Raw genomic sequence first — 24554 nt, 5'->3', positions numbered from 1 at the left:
AACAGGGGTGAACTGATGAATTCTATATCAAAATATCACAGTTTAGTAAGTAAATCACTAAGTCTATTACTATTAATATAATTTGTTGAAATAAATAAAATTATATAATTTCAGATGCTACTTTGAAGTCATCACACTCAAAACATTTTTGGAATGCAAAAACAACACACTGCCCAAAACCGGTATAACAAGGAGTTAATAATATTTATCATAATGTTTACTTTAAGCCCCAAAAAGTTCTGCAGGCTATGCAGAACACAGAATTTAGTTAACATTTTTGGAAATGACATTATCGCTGATGGAAAGTCATGTTTACAGTTATAAAAGGGTTAATTAGACTATCACATCTACTAATAGGGCAGAATTGTGCCTTTGAAACGTTTCCAGCTGTAAATGCCAATTTATAGATCATTTTGGATTCAAATTGCAACCACATCCATAATTTTATTTTACTGTATAAAATATATTTTTTTCCAGGTCCATGAATATAAAACCGAAAATATACACGTATCATCCTTTAGTACATTTATCAAGAACCAATTAAAAAAAAAAAAAAAAAAAAGAAGAAAATTACATATAGAAAAGTAAAAATAAAATAAAAATCAAGATATTTTTTTCTTCTTTCTTTCATCGAGACTGTTCCAGATATGAACCACATTAAAATAAAACAAAAATATCAGGAAATGAGCACAGGAGACTCCAGAGATCAGCACGGGAAAGAGGTCGGGAAGGCTGGGAGGCGGAGCCAAGACAGCACTTGCAAATGTCAGAGCTGCCATCACCAATAATGACCCCAGGAACTGCGAGAAGAAAGAAAGAATAGCGCAATCAGATAATGTACGTGTTTTTAGAGGAAGAAGAAACACTTTGTGTAGAACTCCAGCATTCTTATTTATCAAACAAACACAAAATTACTGCCTGGCTGATCTCAACAGGTTAACCCCAAGTATTTATACACGGCATATACTTTGATTTAAATATATATCACTCATGAAGCAGATTTAGCCGGCTCATGTGTGCTCTCCAGTGACTGCTGAGCATTTCACACATCATCCAAGAAGCACTTGAGGTCCAAGATGATTTAGTAAAGGCAGCTTCTCTTGCAAGATCACTGGATCTGAAAGACCGCAAGGAGGTGTCAAAGCCAGGCCAAAAGTAACTGGCATTTCACGTTGTACAGTACAGTTATTTGTGCAGTTTACATACATCTATAAAGACCCATAATAAATCTACTTACAGAACTGGTTACTCACCTGACACAATCAGCAGCCCACTTACAATGTAGGTTTTATTCAAGGCTCTGTCTATACCTTCTCTCGCCTACCCTGTGTCTCCACTGCTTGCAAGGAGAGTTCCCTCTATGGAGTGTTTCACTGTATTCCTTTAAATATTTTGTCATGAAGCCCTCTCTATAGTCATATCCATATTTATGGTTCGCTGTATAAAAGGATTTCATTTCTCCGTTGGTACTCTCTATAACTTGTATTCGAGCATCCTATGCCCCCTAGATTATTTGCTTTTTTAGTAATCTTCTTCCGCTCCAGGCCCTTACATTATAAGCATGCAAATAGGATTCTCTATACCAATGGTGCCCAAAAGGTAGATCCCCAGATGTGTTAAAACTACAGCTTCCATGATTATTTGTCATTCTGAAGCATGCTAAAGGCATGCAAAGCATCATGGTAGTTGTAGTTCTACAACATCTGGAGATCTACTTTTTAGGCACCCCTGCTCTGTACCTTATGTATCAGATTGACTGACAGTAACAAAAATATGTCTTGTCCATCCAAGACTGTATCAAAGAAACGAAAAAATATTTCTACATTTGAGATTCTTGCCTTTGTAGATTTGACTTGTACTTTGGACTTGTCTTTATTAATCTACCGAGTCCATTTGAGTTTGGCAGCCATAGATCATATGAATCTTTAATAATTTTTTTGATATGGGCTGCAGCATTGGGCTATGGAATATAGGTTTTGCATTTTATAAATAAAGTACCAATATCTACCAGTCTTTTACTCGGTTTGGTAAGAATTCACGTGAGGTCACAAATCCTGGTAAACCGGATATTCTGTAAGTCGTTAATGGTAAAAAGAAAACTGGCTTACTTCTTGATAATCTGACTGTACAAAGCTCAGACGGCCAAACTCTGTAGAGGAAGTTATTGTTTTCATGTAGCTCCTGTAGCAAAATAATTAATGAGCAGTAACAATGCTCTGCAGTCTAATCCGTGCTTTTGGTATCAAACTATATTTTGGAAAGAAGAAAACCGCCAAGGAGTTTGGTTTAGATGTGTGACATACTTACTAGGAGCCTGATCAGGTACCCCGGGATTTTAAACCACGGCAAATATCTCCTAATGGAAATACAAAATGGCTTCAGTTTTAGAGAGTCCTCGGAAATCTTCCCATGTATCGACAGCAAGGCACCGCTGGACAGAATGAACGAGAGGGTGGTAATGATGTAAGATACGAATAATCCATTCTTGATCAGAAGGGGCAGCATGCTGTTGAGAAATATGAAATGAAGCCGGTATTATATCAGAAGAAAAACAGGTTTGATAACAGGATGGAAGAAATGTATGAGAACAAACGGAGTGAAAGATACACATTTAGTCTTATTTCTGGCTCTGTGCAATTCGTTAGATTGGAGAGGCCCAAAGGCAAACATCCAGCTATTGTAGAAATACAACTATTCCACTTTATGTGAATTTTTACATAAAATTTAGCACAAAAAAAAAAAAAAAGAACTGGGATTGCATAATGATGTTTTAGCTCCATAAAATTATTAAAATCCATCTTTTGAGATAGAGAGAGAGAAATCTTATGTTTCAGACACTTTAGTTTGTAATATTAGTGCAGATTCTAACGCAGGAGCAATTTATTGAATCTTCGCCAGAATCTGTGCTTTGAATTAAACTTACCTAAATGTTGATATAAGTAGAAACCATGTGGAAATCAGTGGGACCTCATTCATAATTAAACATACCGGCCTAGAAATAGAAATATGTTAAAAACAGCAGCGTGTAATGTAACAAGGTGTGGATGGGAAATGCAAGCAGAAAGCTCAATTCACAGGGGTATTTATTTCACCTGCCAGGAGGGGAGCAAAGAGTACTCCTTCATCCAAACATATGATGTGTCAGGACAACCATGATATAATGGAGTTTACCTAACCCAGTGACGGTGACCTTATTGCACGAGTAAAGGACTCCTAGGTGACACTCATTTTCTGCCTTCAAGTAATCAATCCTAAAGATGTGAATAAATGTGGAGCCTGATGCACAATAACATGACCGGCCATTATGTTTAGTTAGAGATGATACCAGCACACATCAAGCTAGTTTTTGGAGGGGGAAGTGGAGGGGGAGGGAGGGGGTTGTGTGCAAACAATTAAGAGTTCATCTTGTGATGGGTCATTTATGTGGGAGATGGTAGAGAGCGCAAATTGGCACTTTAAATTTTCAACAATTTCTGCACTCAAAACCATTTTTTCCCACTAGATGAGCTGGATCTGTATACCCCTCCTCTCCAGAATATGCATCTAAAATGTCATATCGAAGTGTTAAACCTCAATAATTACAGTGCTAATTTGCACAAACTGGTAAAATAAATCATTCTCCACTTTTACTATTTTATCTTATTTTGTATAGAAAGAAGATGTCATTAACAATATGTCACTGATAAGCCTTAATTTTATCGCTTTTTTTAAATTGCAGAATATCCATGACAATAAAATATATTCTAAACATAGGGAAAACCCACAGCAGCCAAATTTAAAAGAAATATATATCTATAAAAGGTGTAAAATGATACAATATTAAATGTCAATTCTCCAATAGGGATAAAACCCATAAGGGGTGAGTGCTAAATTATATTATTTCCTGCAGGAAGCAATACGTGTGTGCAGCACACTATTGTCAAAAATATTCTTTAAGTGATAAAGTAACTAATAACTTTAACACCTTAAGGACCAAACTTCTGGAATAAAAGGGAATCATGACGTGTCACACACGTCATGTGTCCTTAAGGGGTTAAAGAAAGTTTCCATGTTTAAAGACTCCATCAAGGGTTAATAAAATAGGCATTCATACAACCAAAGCTTTTCAAGTTTTAAAAGACTACTTACAAGGAAACCAAAAGAATGGATTTTTCATGGACTTGAAAGGAATACAAGAAGAAGGATAATGAACAGTTTACCTTGGAGGAAAAAAAAACAAGTTAATACATAATGTCAAAACATGACACAGTAAGCATATGTGCCTATAACTGCCTAACAGGAACACTCCAAGCACCATAACCACTAAAGACTTCTATAGTGGTTATGGTGCAAGGAGAACCCTGGTGCACTCCCAGTGTAAGTTGTCAAATGGTTTTAAAACTATTTGACAACTTACCTGGGTCCTGCGAGGCTCCTCCACCTGCAGCCCCTACTTCCGGATTATCTTTGCAGGAGAATCTTGCCATGAAGGGCCACACACACTAGCCAGGAGTGTCAGCCAATGAGCGCGGTCCTGAATCAGCTAAACTTAGCTAAGTGAAGGCATCTGGCTTCTCCTGCGGTAGAAGAAAGAATGCGATATGGGTACTTGGGAGACCCAGGTAAATTGTAAAATTATTCTAAAATGGTTTCCCAAATTACACCACTACAAGGGTGCCACAGCATTCTTAGCACCAAAACCACTATAAAAAGTATAACAAATAATAAGTCTCCAGCATTCTGTGAAGAGAGATGTAATGTTATGCCATCAAAGAAGGCAACATTTTGACAGTGTGTCTTTTTCAAACCATAGTCAAGTGCTTTATACAAAAACTATTTAGAAGTGAACAATTAATAAACAGACCAATCACACAAGAGTGCAATTAACAATTATAGTGAAAAAAATATGTTATGATTAGAAAGCCAACTATCTCATTACTTCTTCTAAAGGAGTGTCTAAAAAACACGGAAAAAAAAGAGAGAATCTCTTGTTTCTTAAAGGAACATCATCCTAATATATGTTATATACACAATACGGTGAATAGGATATAAGTCCTAAGTCAAAAAAGGAAGGCTGTAGTGTTATGGTACTTGGAGTGTTGTCATAAAGGACGACCCGGGCACCAGAACTTCATCCCAGAGATCCGGGGCACCATTTCACATTAAGCAGTTAAACCCAGTAATAAACAGGTGAATTTAGTACAAACATTGCCCAATTGCTCTGCCCATCCACTTTATATGAAGGTCCGAGGCTTCAAACAGGAAGCATGAGACGCACGGGCTCCCCATTCACAAAATGCAATAAAATTGTTAAAACCAACCAAACATTTAAAGATGAAATTAAAAGTAATAAAAAAAAAAAAAAAAAAAAAAGGTAGCATTAAACAAACATATTTTAAAAATGTGATTTATTAACCATGTGGGCTACTCTATGTGGGGCAACAGGATATGTGTTAGATTCAAAAATTAAATACCATTAAATGCTGGCTAAATGTAGATCATTTAGATGTAAATGTAGGTATTTTATATTTCTTTGTTGAGGTGGAGTCGAGCATTATTTTTTTTTATTTTATATTCCACAAATACAAATATAAGTCTTGCACTCAAACTCCCACTACTCCTGGGCAGCAGCTCAATGTCCTCATGCACAGCGAGGTCTAGTGTTAGTCGAGTTTTGGTCACCTAACCACCCGGAAGTCCCTCTAGTGTCTGTCTGGTACACAGCCACTAGAGGCGGAGTTAACCCTGAGAGGTAATTAGTGCAGTTTCTCTGTAGGGTTAAATGAGCTGAAGTGGTCTGGGTGCCCATAGTGTCCCTTTAACCCCTTAAGGACCAAGCTTCTGGAATAAAAGGGAATCATGACGTGTCAGACACGTCATGTGTCATTAAGGGGTTAAAGGACCACTAAAGTCATCCAGGCCAAATCATTTTAATGACGTGGTCTGGGTGCAATGCTCCTTTAGGTGTAACGCACACACTTTATAATAGCACCTAAATTTCGTTTGACTTTTCTTTTACTGTGCAGAATTGAGGTTACCTTCATGGTATATCTCCTAAAGGGTGTGCCTATAAACCTGTACTCTCCCTAAGACATTGCAGATACAGTGAGACCATGTTCCAACTAAAAGACAAACCGGGTTGTCTACTAAAGTGAGAACTCACAGTAAATTTTACATTTAAGGCCAGAGTAGTCAAACTGAAAGCATAGCTAACTTAGAGAATTGTTTTCAGCTTGGCTATTTTGTCCTCACTTTGAATTCTCAGCTTAGTAAATAACCCTGAAGAATGTTTTTACACACAGGTAAACTGATGTGTGTGATGCATCATTGTATATGTATGTGATCAAACAGGTTATTATCTTAGTACAGGGACACTATAAGCACCCAGAAAACGTCATCTCATTGAAGTGGTCTGGGTGTAGTGCCCCTGTCCCCTTAACCACGCAATGTTAATTATTGAAGGTTCTAAGAAAGTGCAATAATCATATTGCAGGGTTAACTCCTCCTCCAGTGGCTGTCAAGAGACAGCCACTAGAGGCGCTTCCTTGTATTTTCACAGTTTTTCTCCGTGAACCGATGGTGGACATTCTCAAACTTTGCATGAGGATGTTCAGTGTCCTGAAAAACCCCATAGGAAAGCCTAATGCGTGCGCGGCACTCGCTGCGCACACACTTTAGGTTTTAGAATCGCTGTGACATCAGCGTAGGAAGTAACCGATTCAGCGCATGCAAAACTGTATTCCTTTAATTTATATAGCAACCCAAAGTATTCATCCACAAAGTGCAGCTTAGTTAAAGGGGCCCATTAGTGCAGCCCAAGTTTATTCAAAGAGCATTCAAAGTACAGACGTTTTTGAACCCTGTCCCTTTATCAGTGATAAATGCCCTCCGCTAAGCTGCGCTTTGTGGATGAATACTTTGGATTGTTATATTTTGCTTGCTGTTGGGGCTACAGCGGCTTATACACAACAGCTGCACTGGTTTAAACTATTTTGCCTTTTGGTATTGTGCTATACCACAATCCTAGATCATATTTTTGCTTGTTCCTTTAACTTATCAGGAAATGTGTTATTAACATTCCAGGTTTGACCTATTAAATATCAAAACACTGGAGAAGCCAAAGCACTACTAAACCTAGGTGAACGGGTACCAAAAGGTGACTCATGGCTATCCCAGCTTGAATGATCGACTTGCTATTTAAAGGGACAGACCGACCCCATTTTCTGCTCCTATGTCGGCCCCGTGCCCATTCAAATTATTACAAAAATATTTTATAGTTTGGACCTATGTAAAACCTACACTACAGATTGTGTTGTATACTTACCACTATACATTAACCTTCTCTTCCTCTCTGTAAACCACTTCGGTTTCATTCAAAAATTTAAAATAAAGAATTTTAAAAAAACAACCTTCTAGATTTGGAAAATCCCAACCACCCTTCAATCAAAGTTCAAACTCACCAAAGCAAATTTAAATCCTCCAAAAGACGGCCTTGCTGTTAGTTTTATACACGTTGGGATTACACTTAGCAACGTGCAGGCAAAGCTAAAGGGGAAAAAAATTACACAAAGTTATTAGATCAGTCAATAACATGCAAGCCTTCCAACATTATTACACAGATATCTTCACCCATATCCGTACGTGGGGTGCTGGAATAGGATGAAGTTGGATGCTACCTGCTGGTTAGTAGGCATCCTGGGGACCACATGGCCCATGTCACCTTTCATAGAGTGTGGGAACATGTAGCTCCGTTCTGCCAGGTTCCCTGGGTTTATAAAGTACTAGGGGACCTCTCAAAAACACACGTTCCTGCCATCTGCCAGTTTGGCTTACGTTGGCAGCAGAAACCAGGCAAAATTCCCCAATCTGCCTCGGAATCGAGAAATACAGGTCAAACAAGGTATGATAAGTATTTGATAGAGATGTAAAATATCTATACTTTGCCTGGATGGAGAGATTTTAAGGCTTAATTTAAAACTAATAATAACCAGTATTGTACGCGAAGCGCTTAAACAGCGATATTCAATAACAAACTTCAATAGCAAACCAATTTTAGTCGTGCTAGAAACTCTAAATAAGTGAATCATAAGTGCTAAATGCCAACCATTTAAAATGCCACTTGTGCATAAGAAATATTTTATATGAAAAAAATAATTATATGTATTTATACTTGAAGGGACACTATAGGCACCAAAACTACTTTAGCTTAATAAAGCAGTTTTGGTGTATAGATCATGCACATGTAGGAGAGGAGAAGGCAAAGAGAGAACTGTTGTCAGATGAAGCCCACATGATCGGCAAAACACGTCACAGAGCAGGAGGATCTTTGTTTACACCATGTGATCGCAACCAGAAAGTTTTTCCGAGCAGCAAGCTTGGACTTGTTAACAAAGCGATTCTTGTGGGTCTCATTCATACTGAGCTCACCATAGCGTCATGTAAACATTTGGAGGCTAATCGTTCAGCGTGCATCCAAACCATTTCAAGTTATTATGCAAAGACCCATTAGTCATTTAGTACATAACACTCCTTTTGTCCATAGGATAAATGGCTTACCTGAGTCGTAACTGTGTCTCTGGAGATAATATATTCTTTATTTTGAAAAGGATGCTTAAACTGCACCAAACATTGGCCACTTTATCCTAAAACAACAGGCATAAAATAAAAGAAACCAAGTATTTTTACATTATTTAGAATTATGACGAACATAACACAGAGACTCGAGCTTAGAGGATGGCTAGACTAGTTTATAGGAATAGTAATAAGAATTGTATAATTTCTATTATTTGTGTTCGCTTCCCCCCCTCCATGTTCTTCACTGCAATAAAACAATCAAATGACCAGATCTCACCTTTATCATAATCCATGGGGCTGTATTAAAGGGATTGCTGACTTCATATGGCTGACCTTAGAAGGTTATGACTTGGCAATGCCTTGCTCACTCAGCTAACACTCAAGTTGAAATTTTTTCTTTTTACAAAAATAAGTTATTCCAAGCACCATAACCACTTAATTGATCTGAAGTGGCCATTGTGATTGGTGTCTGTATGTGTAGTGTTTGGCTATGAAAACCCCTCTATAACTCTACCTTTGGCAGCATTATAGGGGTGTCATTAGCCAGTCTGGAATCAGAGTTTCGTGGCTAATGTTAATTCAGTGCAAAATTGGTGTTTGACACCTGCACCAGACAGCAAATGGCAGCACGGCCACAACTTCAGTGCTACCCCTGTCCTCTAGAGGGAGCGACGACCAGAGGGGAAAGATCAGACTGAGGGAGAACATTTTATTTTTTTAGATTGGCAGACCAGCAGGGCAAGTGTTACTTTTCTTGGTTGGAGTAACCCTTTAGGTAACTGGTGAGATATTTTCCAATTTTATAGTTTTCATCAGAAACACATTTTATAAATTAAACTGCAACAGAGATATAAATATTTACTGAATCCAGAGTTGATTTACTTGCTATAAAAACACCAGACCAGAAATAGAAACACAACCGTCCCTCTTTAAATCAATCCACACTAGCTTTCTCCACCTGCTGACAATTGCACCTTTATTTTTACCCTCCCTGGCTGCCCTAAATCATGCACGAGACCTCTGCGGCCTGGCACAAGCTCGCTCCTCTGGCAGTGACCAGGTTAAATAGTCATTTCAGGAACTCTAAAGACATTAACAGTTGTGCTAGGATCACTTTCAAAATTAAATTTGTAAGCACAGCTATCATGCCTGTGAAACTCATCCCTCACACAGCTGCTGCTGGACTCACAGCTGTGTAGACAAGCAGGACTGGAACATCAAGAATCGTTCCCGCACCAGCAAGCCAAACCAGCCATATACGATGTGCTCTTTAAAGGGACACTCCAGGCGCACTGTGTAGGTAGGTTACAGTAAGTTATACTGGGTGGGTTTATATTATTAAAGGGGCACTCCAGGCTCCCACACATGTTAGGTGCAGGGTGTAGGTTAGGTTACAGTTAGTTATACTGGGTGGGCTTATATTAATAAAGGGACACTCCAGGCTACCACACACGTTAGGTGCACTGTGTAGGTAGGTTACAGTAAGTTATACTGGATGGGTTTATATTATTAAAGGGACACTCCAGGCTCCCACACACGTTAGGTGCACTGTGTAGGTAGGTTACAGTTAGTTATACTGGGTGGGTTTATATTATTAAAGGAACGCTCCAGGCTACCACACACGTTGGGTGCACTGTGTAGGTAAGTTATACTGGATGGGTTTATATTATTAAAGGGACACTCCAGGCTACCACACACGTTAGGTGCACTGTGTAGGTAGGTTACAGTTAGTTATACTGGGTGGGTTTATATTATTAAAGGGACGCTCCAGGCTACCACACACGTTGGGTGCACTGTGTAGGTAAGTTATACTGGATGGGTTTATATTATTAAAGGGACACTCCAGGCTACCACACACGTTTAGGTTACGTTACAGTTAGTTATACTGGATGGGTTTATATTATTAAAGGGACGCTCCAGGCTACCACACACGTTATGTGCACTGTGTAGATTAGGTTACAGTTAGTTGGGTGGGTGTTTTCTTTTTTTTTTTTTTTTTTAATGGTTCTGCGTCACCTTTGCACAACTTTCAATGTTTCATTTTTGCTCCAAAAATACTGCTGTACATGCTACACAAGAGGAGATGTGGCATGTTAATTCTGGCTCTATAAGAATTACAGGGTTAGTGTGCAAAGCACAAGGTCACTACTATGTGTGAATGCAGCCTTTATTTTAGGGTAGGAGGAGCGAGGTATTCTTAATGGTTTATGGTTTACATCACGTCTTGGGCGTCCCAGCAGCTGTTAACTGCTCACCGTGCTGTGTGTGAGAGAGCTCTCTCTTTAAACACTAACAGAGGAATCTTCTTCCCAGCCAGTATTAGCAAAACAGCAAAATTACAAATCAATTCTGCTAGGATATAACGGCAGCATTGAAACCACAGAATGATTTCTATAAAAGAAAATAATGATGGCTTAGAATGGCAAACAATTAGCATAGCACATTACAGTGGAAAGAAAGGAGGGCTACCACGGGTACTTTTATGAGCCTATTCTGGCACGCAGACTTACTACGGAATCTATTACAGTGGAAAAAATTTAAGACTGAAGAATGGTTTTAATGGTGTAATAGGTTTAATATCTTGGCAGATGGCGCTGAGCTGAAAGTTAACACTCTCAATGCTTGGGTGGTGAACGAAAACTACTGCATGCACCTACTGCAACTAAGGGGTTAAACAGGAACATTATAAAAAAGTATTTGATTCCACTAAACACCAGTGATGCATCATGGTTTCCTTTCTCACAAACAGCGAGCAGACAAATCTATAAAAACACAAATCTCATCCAGTTCATCAAAACTATGTACACGTCTATTTTGAACAATTAATGCTCATATTTCTTGTTACATAAATCTACATAATTACAGTAATATAAGCTCAAAGAAAAGTAGTCAAAAGTGAATCTAATGGGGGCGTGGTCTGCAGCCGAGCGAGCTGGACGTGTCTGGCTAGAGCTCCGCTGTAACCACAGTGCCAACGGCTAACAAAGGCTGAAATTCGATATTTTTCGACATATTCTCCGACTCACCAGTACGGGGGACCGGGATGGAAAAACGGAATCAAAGAAAACCGGTGAAAAAACCCTCGGAATCGGTGACTTCGGTCCCCGATATGTTTGCGGCCTCACGAGCCGCGAGGCTATCCACCCAAGATGGCGGTCGGGACGGCCCGGGGACACCTACCTCTCCTGCGAGCCCCGGCAGCGGTGCTGCTGCAGGGGCATTGGACTCGGAGGCCAGCCAAATATTGGCCAAACTATCGGAGGTACGCACATACCTGGCCACAGAAATTGTCCGCACTACGACGGAAGTAAAGGCCGAAATCCAAGCCCTGGGTACGAGGACGGCGGCTCTCGAACAAAGGATGGAGTCTACAGTACAGGCCCACAACGAGTCAGCTGCACAAATAAACTCCTTAACGTCCCAACTGCAGATGGCCGCAGCGGCGATAGATGACCTTGGCAACAGGTCGCGGCGGAATAATATCCGTCTCCGTGGCCTCCCGGAACAGGAGGGAGAGGGGTCCCTGGTGGAAGTGATCTTGAAGATCTTTAGACCGCTTCTCCCCGATGTGCCAGAACACCTATGGCACATCGAGCGGGCTCACCGGGCGCTCCGTGCCAGGAGGGCGGATGATAAGAGACCGAGAGACGTAATTATTAAATTTCTGTCCTTCCAGACAAAGGAAGCATTGATGAAACGTGGCAGAGAAGGCCCAATAATATATAACGGGACAGACCTTGCTTTGTACCAAGACTTAACCCCTGCTACCTTGAAGAAAAGGCGAGACTGGCGTCCTGTTACGGAAATCTTACAAATGGAATCCATTAAATATGCATGGGGTCACCCTTTTCGATTACTGGCCTTCAAAAATGGTCGCACGAAAGTCCTCCATGCTGATGGCGATCCGGCTGCGTTCCTATCGGAGCTCGGGATTCGTATACCGGAGGGTTTCGCGGTTTTGAGATCTTCGGCGGAGGTCCTCCCTGCCTTACCTCGGGAGTGGTACACAGCAGGCGAATGATTTCGGATCCTTTAACTCGGCATTGGGTGAGCGGCCGGTGGCCCAGAGCGGTGAGCTTTTCCGGGTGGGCCCTTATTGTTTGGGAGGGGGATTGCGGGAATCCCTCATCCTCCCCGCTTTTGTTTTTTCACCCGGGACCCGGGGGCCCCTTATAGAATTGCCCAGAAATGTTTATCTTCCTTCCATCGGGGGGGGGGGGGCACTAGTATTGGGGTGGGCTAGGGATTTCTCCCACTCCCATATGTTCGTTATTGCTCCCCCATTCCGTCCATCCTCACCCGGCCCTTACTCTGTCTACACCCCTGTGGCCCCGGGATAGGGAGCGTTCGAAGGAATGATGGCGAACGGCCCTTCTTGACTAACTATCACGAACTCACGGCGGCCGTGGGCGTACTCTTTACTTTTAATGGTCGTTCTTTACTATGCTTTGCTCTGATGTTTTATTCCCGGGACGCCTTGATTTTCATTCGGGGGGTGGGGGAGGAGGGAGCTGGCGGTGTTCGAATTTGTATGGTTATTTTTACGCTAAACGATAATCATGTCGGTTTTTCCCTATCGTGTATATCAGGTTTACAGAGCTCGGGGGGTTCGAGCCGGGACGTGTAGGGGGTATCTCTCCGCCTCTAATTATTAGGCCTATACGGCAACTCGGCCCTAGTGACCGATGACCCCCTTTCACCTCCCCCGTTTTATGCAATGCGCCATATTAAACCTTCTCCCCCCCCCCCTAGTTTTCATACGAGGGAGGCGATACCCCCTTGGGGTGACGGGTGGGATAAATCATTTTACTTTTTGTGCCCCTCTCCTTAGGCGGTTAGACGCCCCAGGTTCGCTGCCTCATGTTGTTTTGCGTTATATTTTCCTACGGGCTCCGCCCTGATTCTGACCCGCTGGTAATTCCGGGTCTTATTTGCCTCCCCCCCCCCCCCCCCCCCCCCCCTCCCCCCTCACCGTGCGCTCCTTGCCCTCGGGACCGCCCGTCCTGCTCCGGGGTGCATTTTTTAGCTGTTCATCCCCTCCCCCCCCCCCCCCCCGCCCACTGACCTCGTCGGTGGGGGTTATCCCCTCTGGGATTGGGGGTGGGGGGGCATACGGAGTCCTCCACGGGACGGGGGGGTGGGGCGGGGTTGGGGCCCCTCTGTTGGACTGTGGGTCCGGGCTGGCCTTGGTGGGATCGCGAGACGTCTCGCCCATTGTTACATCGTTTTTCATGCAAAAGTTATTCGACTAGGCACCCTGTTGGTGCCCATATTTTCGTTGGTCTATGTCTGGGCGACTCTGGAGCCCCATGCGGACTCCGGGGGAGCCTATACAAGGCCCCCACTCGTCCCTGGCTACGAATAAGACCAGGGGTTTATTATGTACGTTGTTTTTTCTCTCTATTTTCACTTTTCTTTTTCCCTCCCCCCTCTACCCTTTTTGCCCTCCTCCCCCTCCTTCCCCCTGTTTTATGGTACCCTCTTTGGAAGGAGGCGTTGGTTCAATCTGCGGTGACTCAGAGCTCGGCCCTGACGCAGGGAGCATAGATAGACGATCTGAGACACCACTCTATATACCACCCATCTATCACCGGTATTTGGTGAAAATGGCCAATAGGTTTAGCCTTTCCCTTATTCACTATCAATGCCCTTGAAACTATTATCCCTGAACGTCAAAGGCTTAAACGCACCGAATAAACGTCGCCTCATGTTTAGGGAACTTAAGCGTTTAAATCCGGACATTGCACTCCTGCAGGAGACACATATTCCGAAATCGGCGAAGTTCACTCTCAGGGACCACACTTACAGGACTACCCACGAGGCAAGGGCATTAAACAAAAGGAATGGGGTAGCGGTGCTTCTACACCATAGATGCCCGCTTCGAGTAGGTACTGTCACGATGGACCCGAGTGGCCGTTTTGTTTTAATATCCGGAACTCTGTACTCTCACGCCATCCATATTATAAATATTTACGCCCCTAACGACCCCTCGGTGGACTTCTGGGACGCCATGACCCAGGTCGTAAACGGTCTGCCTCACGGCATGGTTATCGTGGGGGGCGACTTTAACGCCACCCCATGCCCTGCGGCGGACAGAAGCCCGCGCGACGGACTCCCGAGGTCTCACGGGAGTGGCCGCCAAGACAAATTGCTCCGCACCTTCCTACACCGCACAGGCCTCATTGATATCTGGAGAGCACACCACCCCGATGGTCGAGATTATACATTTTACTCAGCACCTCACAAAACTTACTCTAGGATAGACTCATTCCTGATTAATTCCAGTGCCGCATCCAGGGTTTCGGGCGCTGCTATCGGTTCCATCACCTGGTCAGACCACGCGGAGGTCACACTGACTTTGGATAAGTTGTGTGCGGCCTCCCCGTGGTCTTGGAAGCTAAACACCTCTTTACTACAGGACCCGGTTATAGTAGAGGTTGTCCGCAAAGAACTGCTCGAATATTTCGCTAGAAACGCGTGTACTGACGTAAGACCAGCTACGCTATGGGCCGCACACAAAGCGGTCATTAGGGGCATATTAATTCGCGAGGCCACAGTAAAGAAAAGACGCAAAACGCAACTGCTGTCCGCACAGCTGGAGGCGTTAGGGAAAGCAGAAGGAAAGCATAAGACCCTCCAGTCGCCAGTCACGCTAGCGGAAGTGCAGAGATTGAGATCCTCGGTCCGCAACACACTCATAGATGACACGGCTAGGGCCATGACTTGGTCCAGACGGACCTATTATGAGAAATCCAATAAAATGGATACTCTGTTAGCCAGGGCCCTACGCCCGAGACAGGGACACTCGCATATCACACGTATCAAAGACGCTTCGGGTAAAATCTGTACAGACCCCACTGAGATTGCAGGGGTCTTCACGGAATATTACTCTAACTTATACAACCATTCCACCGGGACTGCTTCAGACCCTCAACGGGAAGAGTACGATGCCCATGCCTTTCTGTCTCGTCTCGCTTTGCCAAAACTGCAAGCAGGTGAATCGGCGGCTCTTGGAGCACGCATAACTACCGATGAGATAAACGTTGCAATTTCAATGCTGAAAGGTAATAAAGCTCCAGGTCCAGACGGTTTCGAGGGCAGTTATTATAAAGCTTTCCGAGAGGAGCTAGTACCTCACTTGGAGTCGTGGTTTAACGACCTCATGGGGGGTGGCGCCCCGGACAGAGACATGTCATTGGCGGACGTGGTATTGTTACCTAAACCGGGCAAGGATGATCTCGACCCGGGCGGTTTCCGCCCGATCTCGCTGATCAACCACGATTCCAAGATCTTGGCGAAGGTCTTGGCCAACCGACTAAACCCCCTCTTGACGAAACTGATACATCCTGACCAGGTTGGCTTCGTACCTGGTCGGCAGCTTTTTGAAAATACCCGGCGGAACATTGACCTCATCTGGAGGCAAGCGAATAGGAAAATCCCAACATTGTTTCTATCCCTCGACGCCGAGAAGGCCTTTGATAGGGTTAAATGGCCCTATCTTTTTGAAGTCCTTCGACACTTTGGCTTACCAGACTCATTTATAACTGCGGTACAAGCAATGTATACAAATGTTACAGCACGGGTCCGCATATCGGGGGCGAAGGTGACACACTTTGGCCTAGGAAACGGTACCAGACAGGGATGCCCTTTGTCTCCCCTGCTGTTTATCCTCTCCCTAGAACCCCTCCTGCAGTCAATACGAGACAACCCGGACATCCATGGGATTTCGGTGGGGGGCCATCAGTACGTTGTGTCGGGTTTCGCCGACGACATCTTACTGACCCTGGCTGACCCACTTCCGTCTATGAGGGCGTTAACGGGTGTCCTAGCTGACTATAGTAGATTGGCAGGATACAAAGTGAATATGCACAAATCCTGCGCATTACCGATTTGCATGCCTGACCCTGTCATAACCTCCATAGGCGACACATACCAGATTCGCTTAGCTAGGGATCATGTAAAATATTTGGGGGTGTGGTTAACGGCAGACCCTGTTCGACTATTCACACAAAATTATACGCCTCTGATCCGTACGTTAATGACGGATATGGAGAAATGGCTGGATAAACCGATCTCATGGATCGGTAGAATCCACTCGGTGAAGATGAACATTCTCCCTAGGATTCTGTTCTTGTTCCAGGCCCTCCCAGTTAAAGTAACCAAATCAGACCTGGGCGCACTCCAACAGGCAATAGGGAAATTCATCTGGCAGAACAGGAGACCCAGGACCTCTCGGAACGTTCTTTATCGAGCGAAGACGAGAGGAGGCCTGGGCCTCCCTAATTTGCACTTCTATTACCAGGCAGCGCAACTTACACAGCTAGCCTTATGGCATTCCCCTCCAGGGGAACGGCGGTGGGTGGACTTAGAATCGTCCCTCATGGGACCAGACTTGCCTCAATTTCTCATGTGGGTCCCAAGGGACCGTAGACCATCGATACACATCGCATGCCCAGCTATTGCGAACTCTCTGAGACTTTGGGATGCCTCATCAACCAAATATGGTTTGTCACCCCGACTTTCCCCCCTAACTCCCTTCTTGAGAAACACAGCATTTCCGCCGGGACTAAACGCTAGGGATTTTAGGGGTATTGAAGGCACAGGGGTACAGCGCCTCTGCCACCTCTATGACGGCGGCTCTGTTGTTACATTCGACGAACTTAAGACTAGGGCTACCCTACGCCCCGCCGACTTCTTTCGCTACCTCCAGGTGAGAGACTTCGCCCAGGCCCCTATGATTAAAGCTAGTGCACTGAGCCGGCCAACCTTCTTCGAGTCCATGTGCCTCAAAGAACGGTTTCCCAGGAGCCTCATCTCCATTCTGTACACACACCTGAGTACACACACGACGGAATGGGGTGACCTCACATATATCTCTCAGTGGGAAGCGGACTTGGGGGAGGAATTGGAAGGCGTCGACTGGCAGGAGATCTGGGAGGCAGCAGCCTCTTCATCGATATGTGTCTCCATGCAGGAACAGGCATATAAGACCCTCTTTCGGTGGTATACCACCCCGGTGAAGTTATATAAAATGCGCAAAACACCCACGGACCTGTGCTGGAGAGGCTGTGGCCAGAAGGGATCCTACATACATATGTGGTGGGAATGCCCTGCAGCACAGAACTTTTGGAAACGGGTGGTAGGACTTTTGAAGGATATTTTTGATAGAGAGCTTAAGTTGGACCCATGGGTATTCCTCCTGGCCAGACCTCTTGATGACTGGCCCAGAGTGGAACAAAACCTGTTGCACAAAGTGAACTTAGCTGCCAGAAGAGCCCTGGCCCAAGTGTGGCTCCAACCCGACACCCCCCCTGTCGACGTAGTCGTGCAAAAGATCAAGGACGCTTTCCTTATGGATAAGCTGACGGCGCTAGTTAGAGGCACTACTAAAAAGTTTGATAGGGTCTGGGCCCCGTGGATAAACAGCGGAATCGGAGACTAAGGGAGAGGAAAGGGGATTTCCCCCGGAACCCCGCCCGAGACTTCGTCCTCGTCGGGACCGGTTATGGCTTGGAGAAGATGCTTGCAGCACCTTGATTTCCACCAGGGCCCAATGCCTTACAGTTTAAATTTAATCCATGACACTTTCCTATAATTGTAACACGCTACTACGGATTGAACCTACTCCTTCCACCCTCCCCTCCCTCCTTTCCTTCCCCACACCCTCCCCCTCTTCTCACTAAGTTCCTCCACCCTATCTTCTTTACCCTTTCTCCGTCCGACTCCATGTACACCAGGCCTTATCATCGCTCGGTCCTCTATCAAAGTGACACCGCCCACTGAAGGCTTAGGACACTGTATCGCATACGTGCCGATCCAATGCCTAAGGCGACGCCCATAAATGATACGAGGTCAAAGATCTCATGTAAACCAACTAACCTTGTATATAAAACTGGGATTCTGTGGCTTTTTAGACGGAAAACCGAGGCCTACAGCTCTAACACGCTAAGGATGTACGTAGACCTAAGCGGTGTACAGAGGAGGACTGTTATTTTCCTATATTACTAAAATAAAAAACAACAAGGTGTAACTCCACACATGTCCTTGCATCTATAACAATGGAACTCTCACGAGCTATGAAAACTGTGGACTGATTATTATTTTTGTTTTCTTTAACGTAATGTTTTCAAACCAACTGTATGTTCATGGAATAACGGTTTTATATATGTGGGACAATGTTACTGCACTATGTATCTCTTTATACTGCTTCCACGTGCCTGTGGTTACCTTACCTTGTTTATAAATAAAGAATTTAAAAAAAAAAAGTGAATCTAATGTTTTTTTTAAGGTTTCCATAATTCTTCGAATTCAGGCACTATGTACAAACTCAGAGAGGTTAAGCAATGCGGACTTTTTTAGGGATCAAGGAGTCTGTCTGTGTTAAAATCAGAATTATGGGCAATTAAAGTTAATTTGCATAAAATGCCATTGGCTTTGCCTTTACAGAAGGCATTAGGTGTCAGAGTGAATTAAAAGCCTTCTAAACATTTGAAAATGTAATAAAATTAAAGACAGTTTCCGGAATTCCTGGATGTTCAACTCAAATGAGACAGCTTTGCAAGTGTAAGATGTCAGAAAACAAAACTCTTGAGGACACTGACAGGGGGTTCAGAAAGACCTGAAAAATAACAGAGCACTTTCGCTTACCTCAAAGAGCCCGCGGCCCACAGGGAACAGTCTTCTGAGAACCTGGAGGACTTGTTCAGTCGACGTCAAGAATGGAATCCAGCAAAGAGCAAAGGAGACCACCACCGTGACTGCGATCTTGAGTAACACAACCAACCTGCAGCAAAAGCAATGCATTAGGACGTGACCTCAAAAAGGTCCAGAATTCTCAAAGCAAACCCTCATTACAACACATAAACAACTGTAATACAATAGAAATGGCTACCAAGCAGAGCAAAATCAATAAGTGTGAATGGTTGGAAAAAGTTCAACTGTAAAATGAATTAAAAATTTGGGAAATCTGTGGAGAAATGTTTTCAGTTTGGCTATTTTGGCATGAAGGTCCAGAAAGGCAAGCAATAAAGTGATCTGGGTGCAGTGGTACTTTAGTTTTAACCCTGCAATATAAAGTACTGCCATTTAGTAATGCTTACATTGCAGGCTTAAAGGGACACTATAGTCACCAAATCAACTTTAGCTTAATGAAGCAGTTTTGGTGTATAGAACATGCCCCTGCAGTCTCACTGGTCAATCCTCTGTCATTTAGGAGTTAAATCCCTTTGTTTATGCAGCCCCTGCTACATCTCTGTACATGTGACTAACCCAGCCTTCCTAAACACTTCCTGTAAGGAGAGATCTAAATGTTTAAACGTTTTTTGCTCATTCTGTTTAATTTAGATTTTTTTTTTTTTATCTCCTGCTGTATTAATAGCCTACTAGATTCTACAGGAGCCTGCTGTGTGTGATTAACTTCATTTACAGAGCAGGAGAAAAGCATTCCATTGGCTAAAATTGGCAAGGGGGTGGGGCCAAATGCCGTTTTGGCCAATCAGCACCTCCTCATAGAGATGCATTGAATCAATGCATCTCTATGAGGAAAATTGAGCATCCTCATGCAGAACGTGGAGACGCTGAACAGCAGTGCTGCCTACAATGCAGCATCTCCAGTGGCCATCTGAGGAGTGGCCACTTGGATGTGTCCCTAGGGGCAATGTAAACACTGTCTTTTCTCTGAAAAGGCAGTGTTTGCATGAAAAAATAATGATTATACTCACCAGAACAACTACATTAAGCTGAAGATGTTCTGGTGACTATAGTGTCCATTTAACATCTGATAGAATATGAAACCATTTGCTTCATGCAGGCTGTGTAAATCACATGCAGGGAGGTGTGGCTAGGGCTGCATAAACACAAACGAAAATTATTTAACTCCTAAATGACAGAGAATTGAGCAGTGAGACTGCAAGGGTATGATATATTCACCAAAACTTGTTCATTAAGATAGTTATTTTAATGCCTATAGTGTCCCTTTCAATACATCTCGAGTAGCGGTCTTCCTAAAAATAATCATATGATTTATGCTCTTCCTAAAGTGAAGTCAGATCGGGTGGGCCAAGTGACCCTAGGCACAAACATAAATTGTGTTTACAAATGAGCATACATTAATGTTTAGGAGCAAGAAGCAAACGGGCAAGAAATTATGAACGTGTCCTTGTATAAAGCCAACAAGGAAACAATCATCATGGAAGAATGTGATATGATCTTCAGTGATAAGGTGTGAAGAATAACTATCTATTTTCAACCGTCATGCGACAAGATCTTTTCTCAAGTCCAAGAGGAAAATAAAACACGCTTATGACTAGAACGAATTCGAAAGTGTCAACATAACACTTGGGCACAATGTCCCAAACAAGCAGCTAGTTGTCCATGCTTTTATTAGGTGTGGAGAAAATTAAGGAACCACAACTTCCTGTGCCAGAATAGACTGACAACTGAATAAAGGGAAAGGCCTTTTCCCCAAATCTGCACGTGAAATGCAAGCCTCAGATGGAGGACAGATTATCCAAGAAGAACGGATGCGCTGAAACGGACCTTCGTAATGCGAGTGTCTGGACAAAACCGTGTAGGAACACTCCAAACTGGATTTAATCTATTAGTCTTTTTTTGTGCATTAAAACTATACACAAAATCTTAATGCCTGTATCAATGCTGAGCTATCCTATACCCTCTGCTTTATTGGTACAGCAAAGATTTCTCAGTTGTATTTAAAGGGACACTATAGTCACCTATACAACTTTAGCTTAATGAAGCAGTTTTGGTGTATATAACATGCCCCTGCAGCCTCACTGCTCAATCCTCTGCCATTTAGGAGTTAAATCCCTTTGTTTATGAACCCTAGTCACACCTCCCTGCATGCGACTTGCACAGCCTTCCATAAACACTTCCTGTAAAGAGAGCCCTATTTAGGCTTTCTTTATTGCAAGTTCTGTTTAATTAAGATTTTCTTATCCCCTGCTATGTTAATAGCTTGCTAGACCCTGCAAGGGCTCCTGTATGTGATTAAAGTTCAATTTAGAGATTGAGATACAATTATTTAAGGTAAATTACATCTGTTTGAAAGTGAAACCAGTTTTTTTTTTTCATGCAGGCTCTGTCAATCATAGCCAGGGGAGGTGTGGCTAGGGCTGCATAAACAGAAACAAAGTGATTTAACTCCTAAATGACAGTGAATTGAGCAGTGAAATTGCAGGGGAATGATCTATACACTAAAACTGCTTTATTTAGCTAAAGTAATTTAGGTGACTATAGATTTCTGTTGTATCTAGCGAACAACTGAACTACAAGTCCCATAAACATACTGAATGACAGTATATTGGAGTGGAACAATCAACATAGAAACCAGCAGAGACGTTCCATTGGTGACTTTTCCCCTTTTACATTTTAGCTCCACTTTTTAAAACAGAGTTTAGTAAATCTCCCCCCTTTGTGTCAGCATCCAAACTCACAAAAGGTGACAGTGTGACTACGGACAGATAGCCAGAGCGCTCGTGTGTTATGCTATAGTAAACAATGTACGGTAGTTATATAGATCTACAAATATAGCAACAACAGCTCAACATATCATTACAAATTAAACATGACTATAAAACAAATAAAAAAATTAAAATCCAGTGATTCATGAACTGCACAGCAAATCTATTTCAAAACTCAATACAGTAATAGGTGCAAGTCTTCTTATGTCTTAAAAGTCAGTCAGATTAGGATTTGTAGCCCCCCCTCCCTTTCTAGATCATGCCTTGTCCCCAAGGGTCACTTTCCTCCGTCGAGTGACAAGTATTGACATAGGAATACCAGAAAGACCTATGAACTCCAATCTGGCAGGAACAAAGACAGGGAGATACTGTTAATAATTTACAGACCGCAACGCTCTGGTCTGTCCAATATACCAGGTAGCCAGCCTAATGGTCAGGCATAATCACATAATTCATTCGAAATTAGAATAAATTCAGGGTTATTGATTTTTTTTTTTTTTTTTTTTTAAAGCACAATGTTAATGGTGTAAAACTTCAGAGGTTTGAATGAATTGCTAGTCTAATGCTTCTGCACCTAATATTTCACTGTGGGGTATATACAGAAAATTTCTGAAACGCTTTCAAAGCTCTTAAACTCATAATTAATGGTTAATGCTTCCCTAAATACAATACACTAAAGACAATTCACAAGCAGTTCCCTGAAATAATACGCCACAGTGACTAGCTTTTATTCTACATTACTAAATATATTGGGTATTTACAAAGTATACTGGGCATATTCTCTAAAAACTGAATTTGCTAAACTTAGCCTGCATACACTAAATGGACAAAAAGTATAAGGACACACCTCTTAAAGGGAAAGCATAACCACCAAAACATATTCACCTTAATGAAGCAGTTTTGGTGTATAGACCATGCCCCTGCAGTCTCACTGCTCAATTCTCTGCCATTTGGAGTTAAATTACTTTTGTTTCTGTTTAAGCCGATCTGGCCACATTAATTTCAGCACAAAACCTGTGCAACAGTATCATAATGGAATGGGTTTCCATGGCCGAGCACCAAATACAGTGCCAAGTGTCGGATCGAGTGGTGTAAAGCATGTCACCACTGGACTCTGGAAACGTGTTCTGTGGAGTGACGAATCACAATTCTCTGTTTGGCAGGCTGATGGGCAAGTGTGGGTTTGGCGGATGCCAGGGGAATGTTACGTTGACTGCACTGTGTCCACTGTAAGATTTTGTGGAGGAGGGATAACGGTATGGGGCTCTTTTTCAGGGGTTGGTCTAGGCCCTTTGAATTTATGAAGGGAAATCTTAATGCATCAGCTTACCAAGACATTTTGAACAATGCTATGCTTTCAAATTTGTAGAGCCATTTGAGGAAGGCTCTTTTGTATTCCAGCATGACTGTGCCCCAGTGCACAAAGCAAGGTCCATAAAACCATGGTTTGATATGTTTGGTGTGAAAGAACTTAACTTGCCCGCACAGAGCCCTGACCCAAACCCCATCGAACACCTTTGGGATTATTATTTATATAGTGCCAGCAAGTTCCGTGGCGCTGTACAATGGGATGAACTAGAACGGAGACTGCTAACAAGTTCTTCTCTTCCTACATCAATGCCTGACCTCACAAATGCTCTACTGGCTGAATGGCCAAAAATTCCCATAGAAACACTCCATAATCTTGTAAAAAGCCTTCAGAGAAGAATGAAAGGTACTGTAGTTGCAAGGGGGGACCAACTATATATTAATGTCTATGTATTTAGAATGCAATGTCATACAGGTCCCTGTTGGTGTAATGGCCAGGTCACGTGTCCAAATACTTTTGTCCATCTAGTATAGTTGTGCTTGATAGTATTAACTCACAGTTTAGTTCATGAGTCCTATGTTCCCAAAGATGGTTATGGCAGTAAGTGACAATGTTATTAACCCCTTAAGGACACATGACATGTGTGACATGTCATGATTCCCTTTTATTCCAGAAGTTTGGTCCTTAAGGGGTTAAAGGGATCCTATAGTGCCAGGAACACATACCTGTTTTCCTGGCACTATAGGCGCCTGGCGTGCCTGCCTCCCTCTGGGCCCCCCTTCAGCCATTTACCTGAATCAAGGGACGATGTCCCTCGGCGCTTGGTCAGTCTCCGCCCATGCTCCTCCCCCACCGAAGTCAGCCAGCAGGGGAGACCTAATGCGCATGCGCAGCAATGGCCGCACGCGCAGTAGACCTCCCCATAGGAAACCATTATTCAATGCTTTCCTGTGGGGAAAATCTGACGCTGAAGGTCTGTGAGGAGGTCCAGCGTCAGATAACGAACCAAAAAGTCAGTTTTGATTCCAGAAGCCATCTAGTGGCTGTCTGTTAGACAGCCACAGAGGGCAGACTTAGTGCTGCAATGTAAACATTGCAGTTCTCTGGGTCTACAATATTTTACATTGCAGCACTAAGTGCAAAAGGGTCACAGCACCCAGGCTACTTCAATCAGCTGAAGTCGTCTGGGTGCCTACAGTGTCCCTTTAAAGCTT

The 24554-nt window shown here is 43.1% G+C and overlaps 1 protein-coding gene across 1 annotated transcript in view; it reads right to left on the bottom strand.

The window, feature by feature from the left end:
• Positions 1–554: 554 nt before the first annotated feature.
• ALG6 (ALG6 alpha-1,3-glucosyltransferase) overlaps positions 555–24554 on the bottom strand; it is a 38901-nt gene continuing 14901 nt past the window's right edge. Inside the window, exons 8-14 of the mRNA XM_063427867.1 lie at positions 19201–19336; positions 8536–8621; positions 7440–7524; positions 4129–4199; positions 2924–2992; positions 2308–2506; positions 555–800 (exon numbers count right to left, since the gene is read on the bottom strand). Of these exons, the coding sequence (XP_063283937.1) occupies positions 603–800; positions 2308–2506; positions 2924–2992; positions 4129–4199; positions 7440–7524; positions 8536–8621; positions 19201–19336 (844 nt within the window). The 3' untranslated portion in view covers positions 555–602. The remainder of the gene's footprint in view (positions 801–2307; positions 2507–2923; positions 2993–4128; positions 4200–7439; positions 7525–8535; positions 8622–19200; positions 19337–24554) is intronic.

The sequence above is a fragment of the Pelobates fuscus genome, chromosome 7, assembly GCF_036172605.1.
Source record: "Pelobates fuscus isolate aPelFus1 chromosome 7, aPelFus1.pri, whole genome shotgun sequence".
Lineage (NCBI taxonomy): Eukaryota > Metazoa > Chordata > Amphibia > Anura > Pelobatidae > Pelobates > Pelobates fuscus.
Note: the sequence above shows the minus strand (reverse complement) of the source record. Positions and strands in the feature narration are given on the sequence as shown.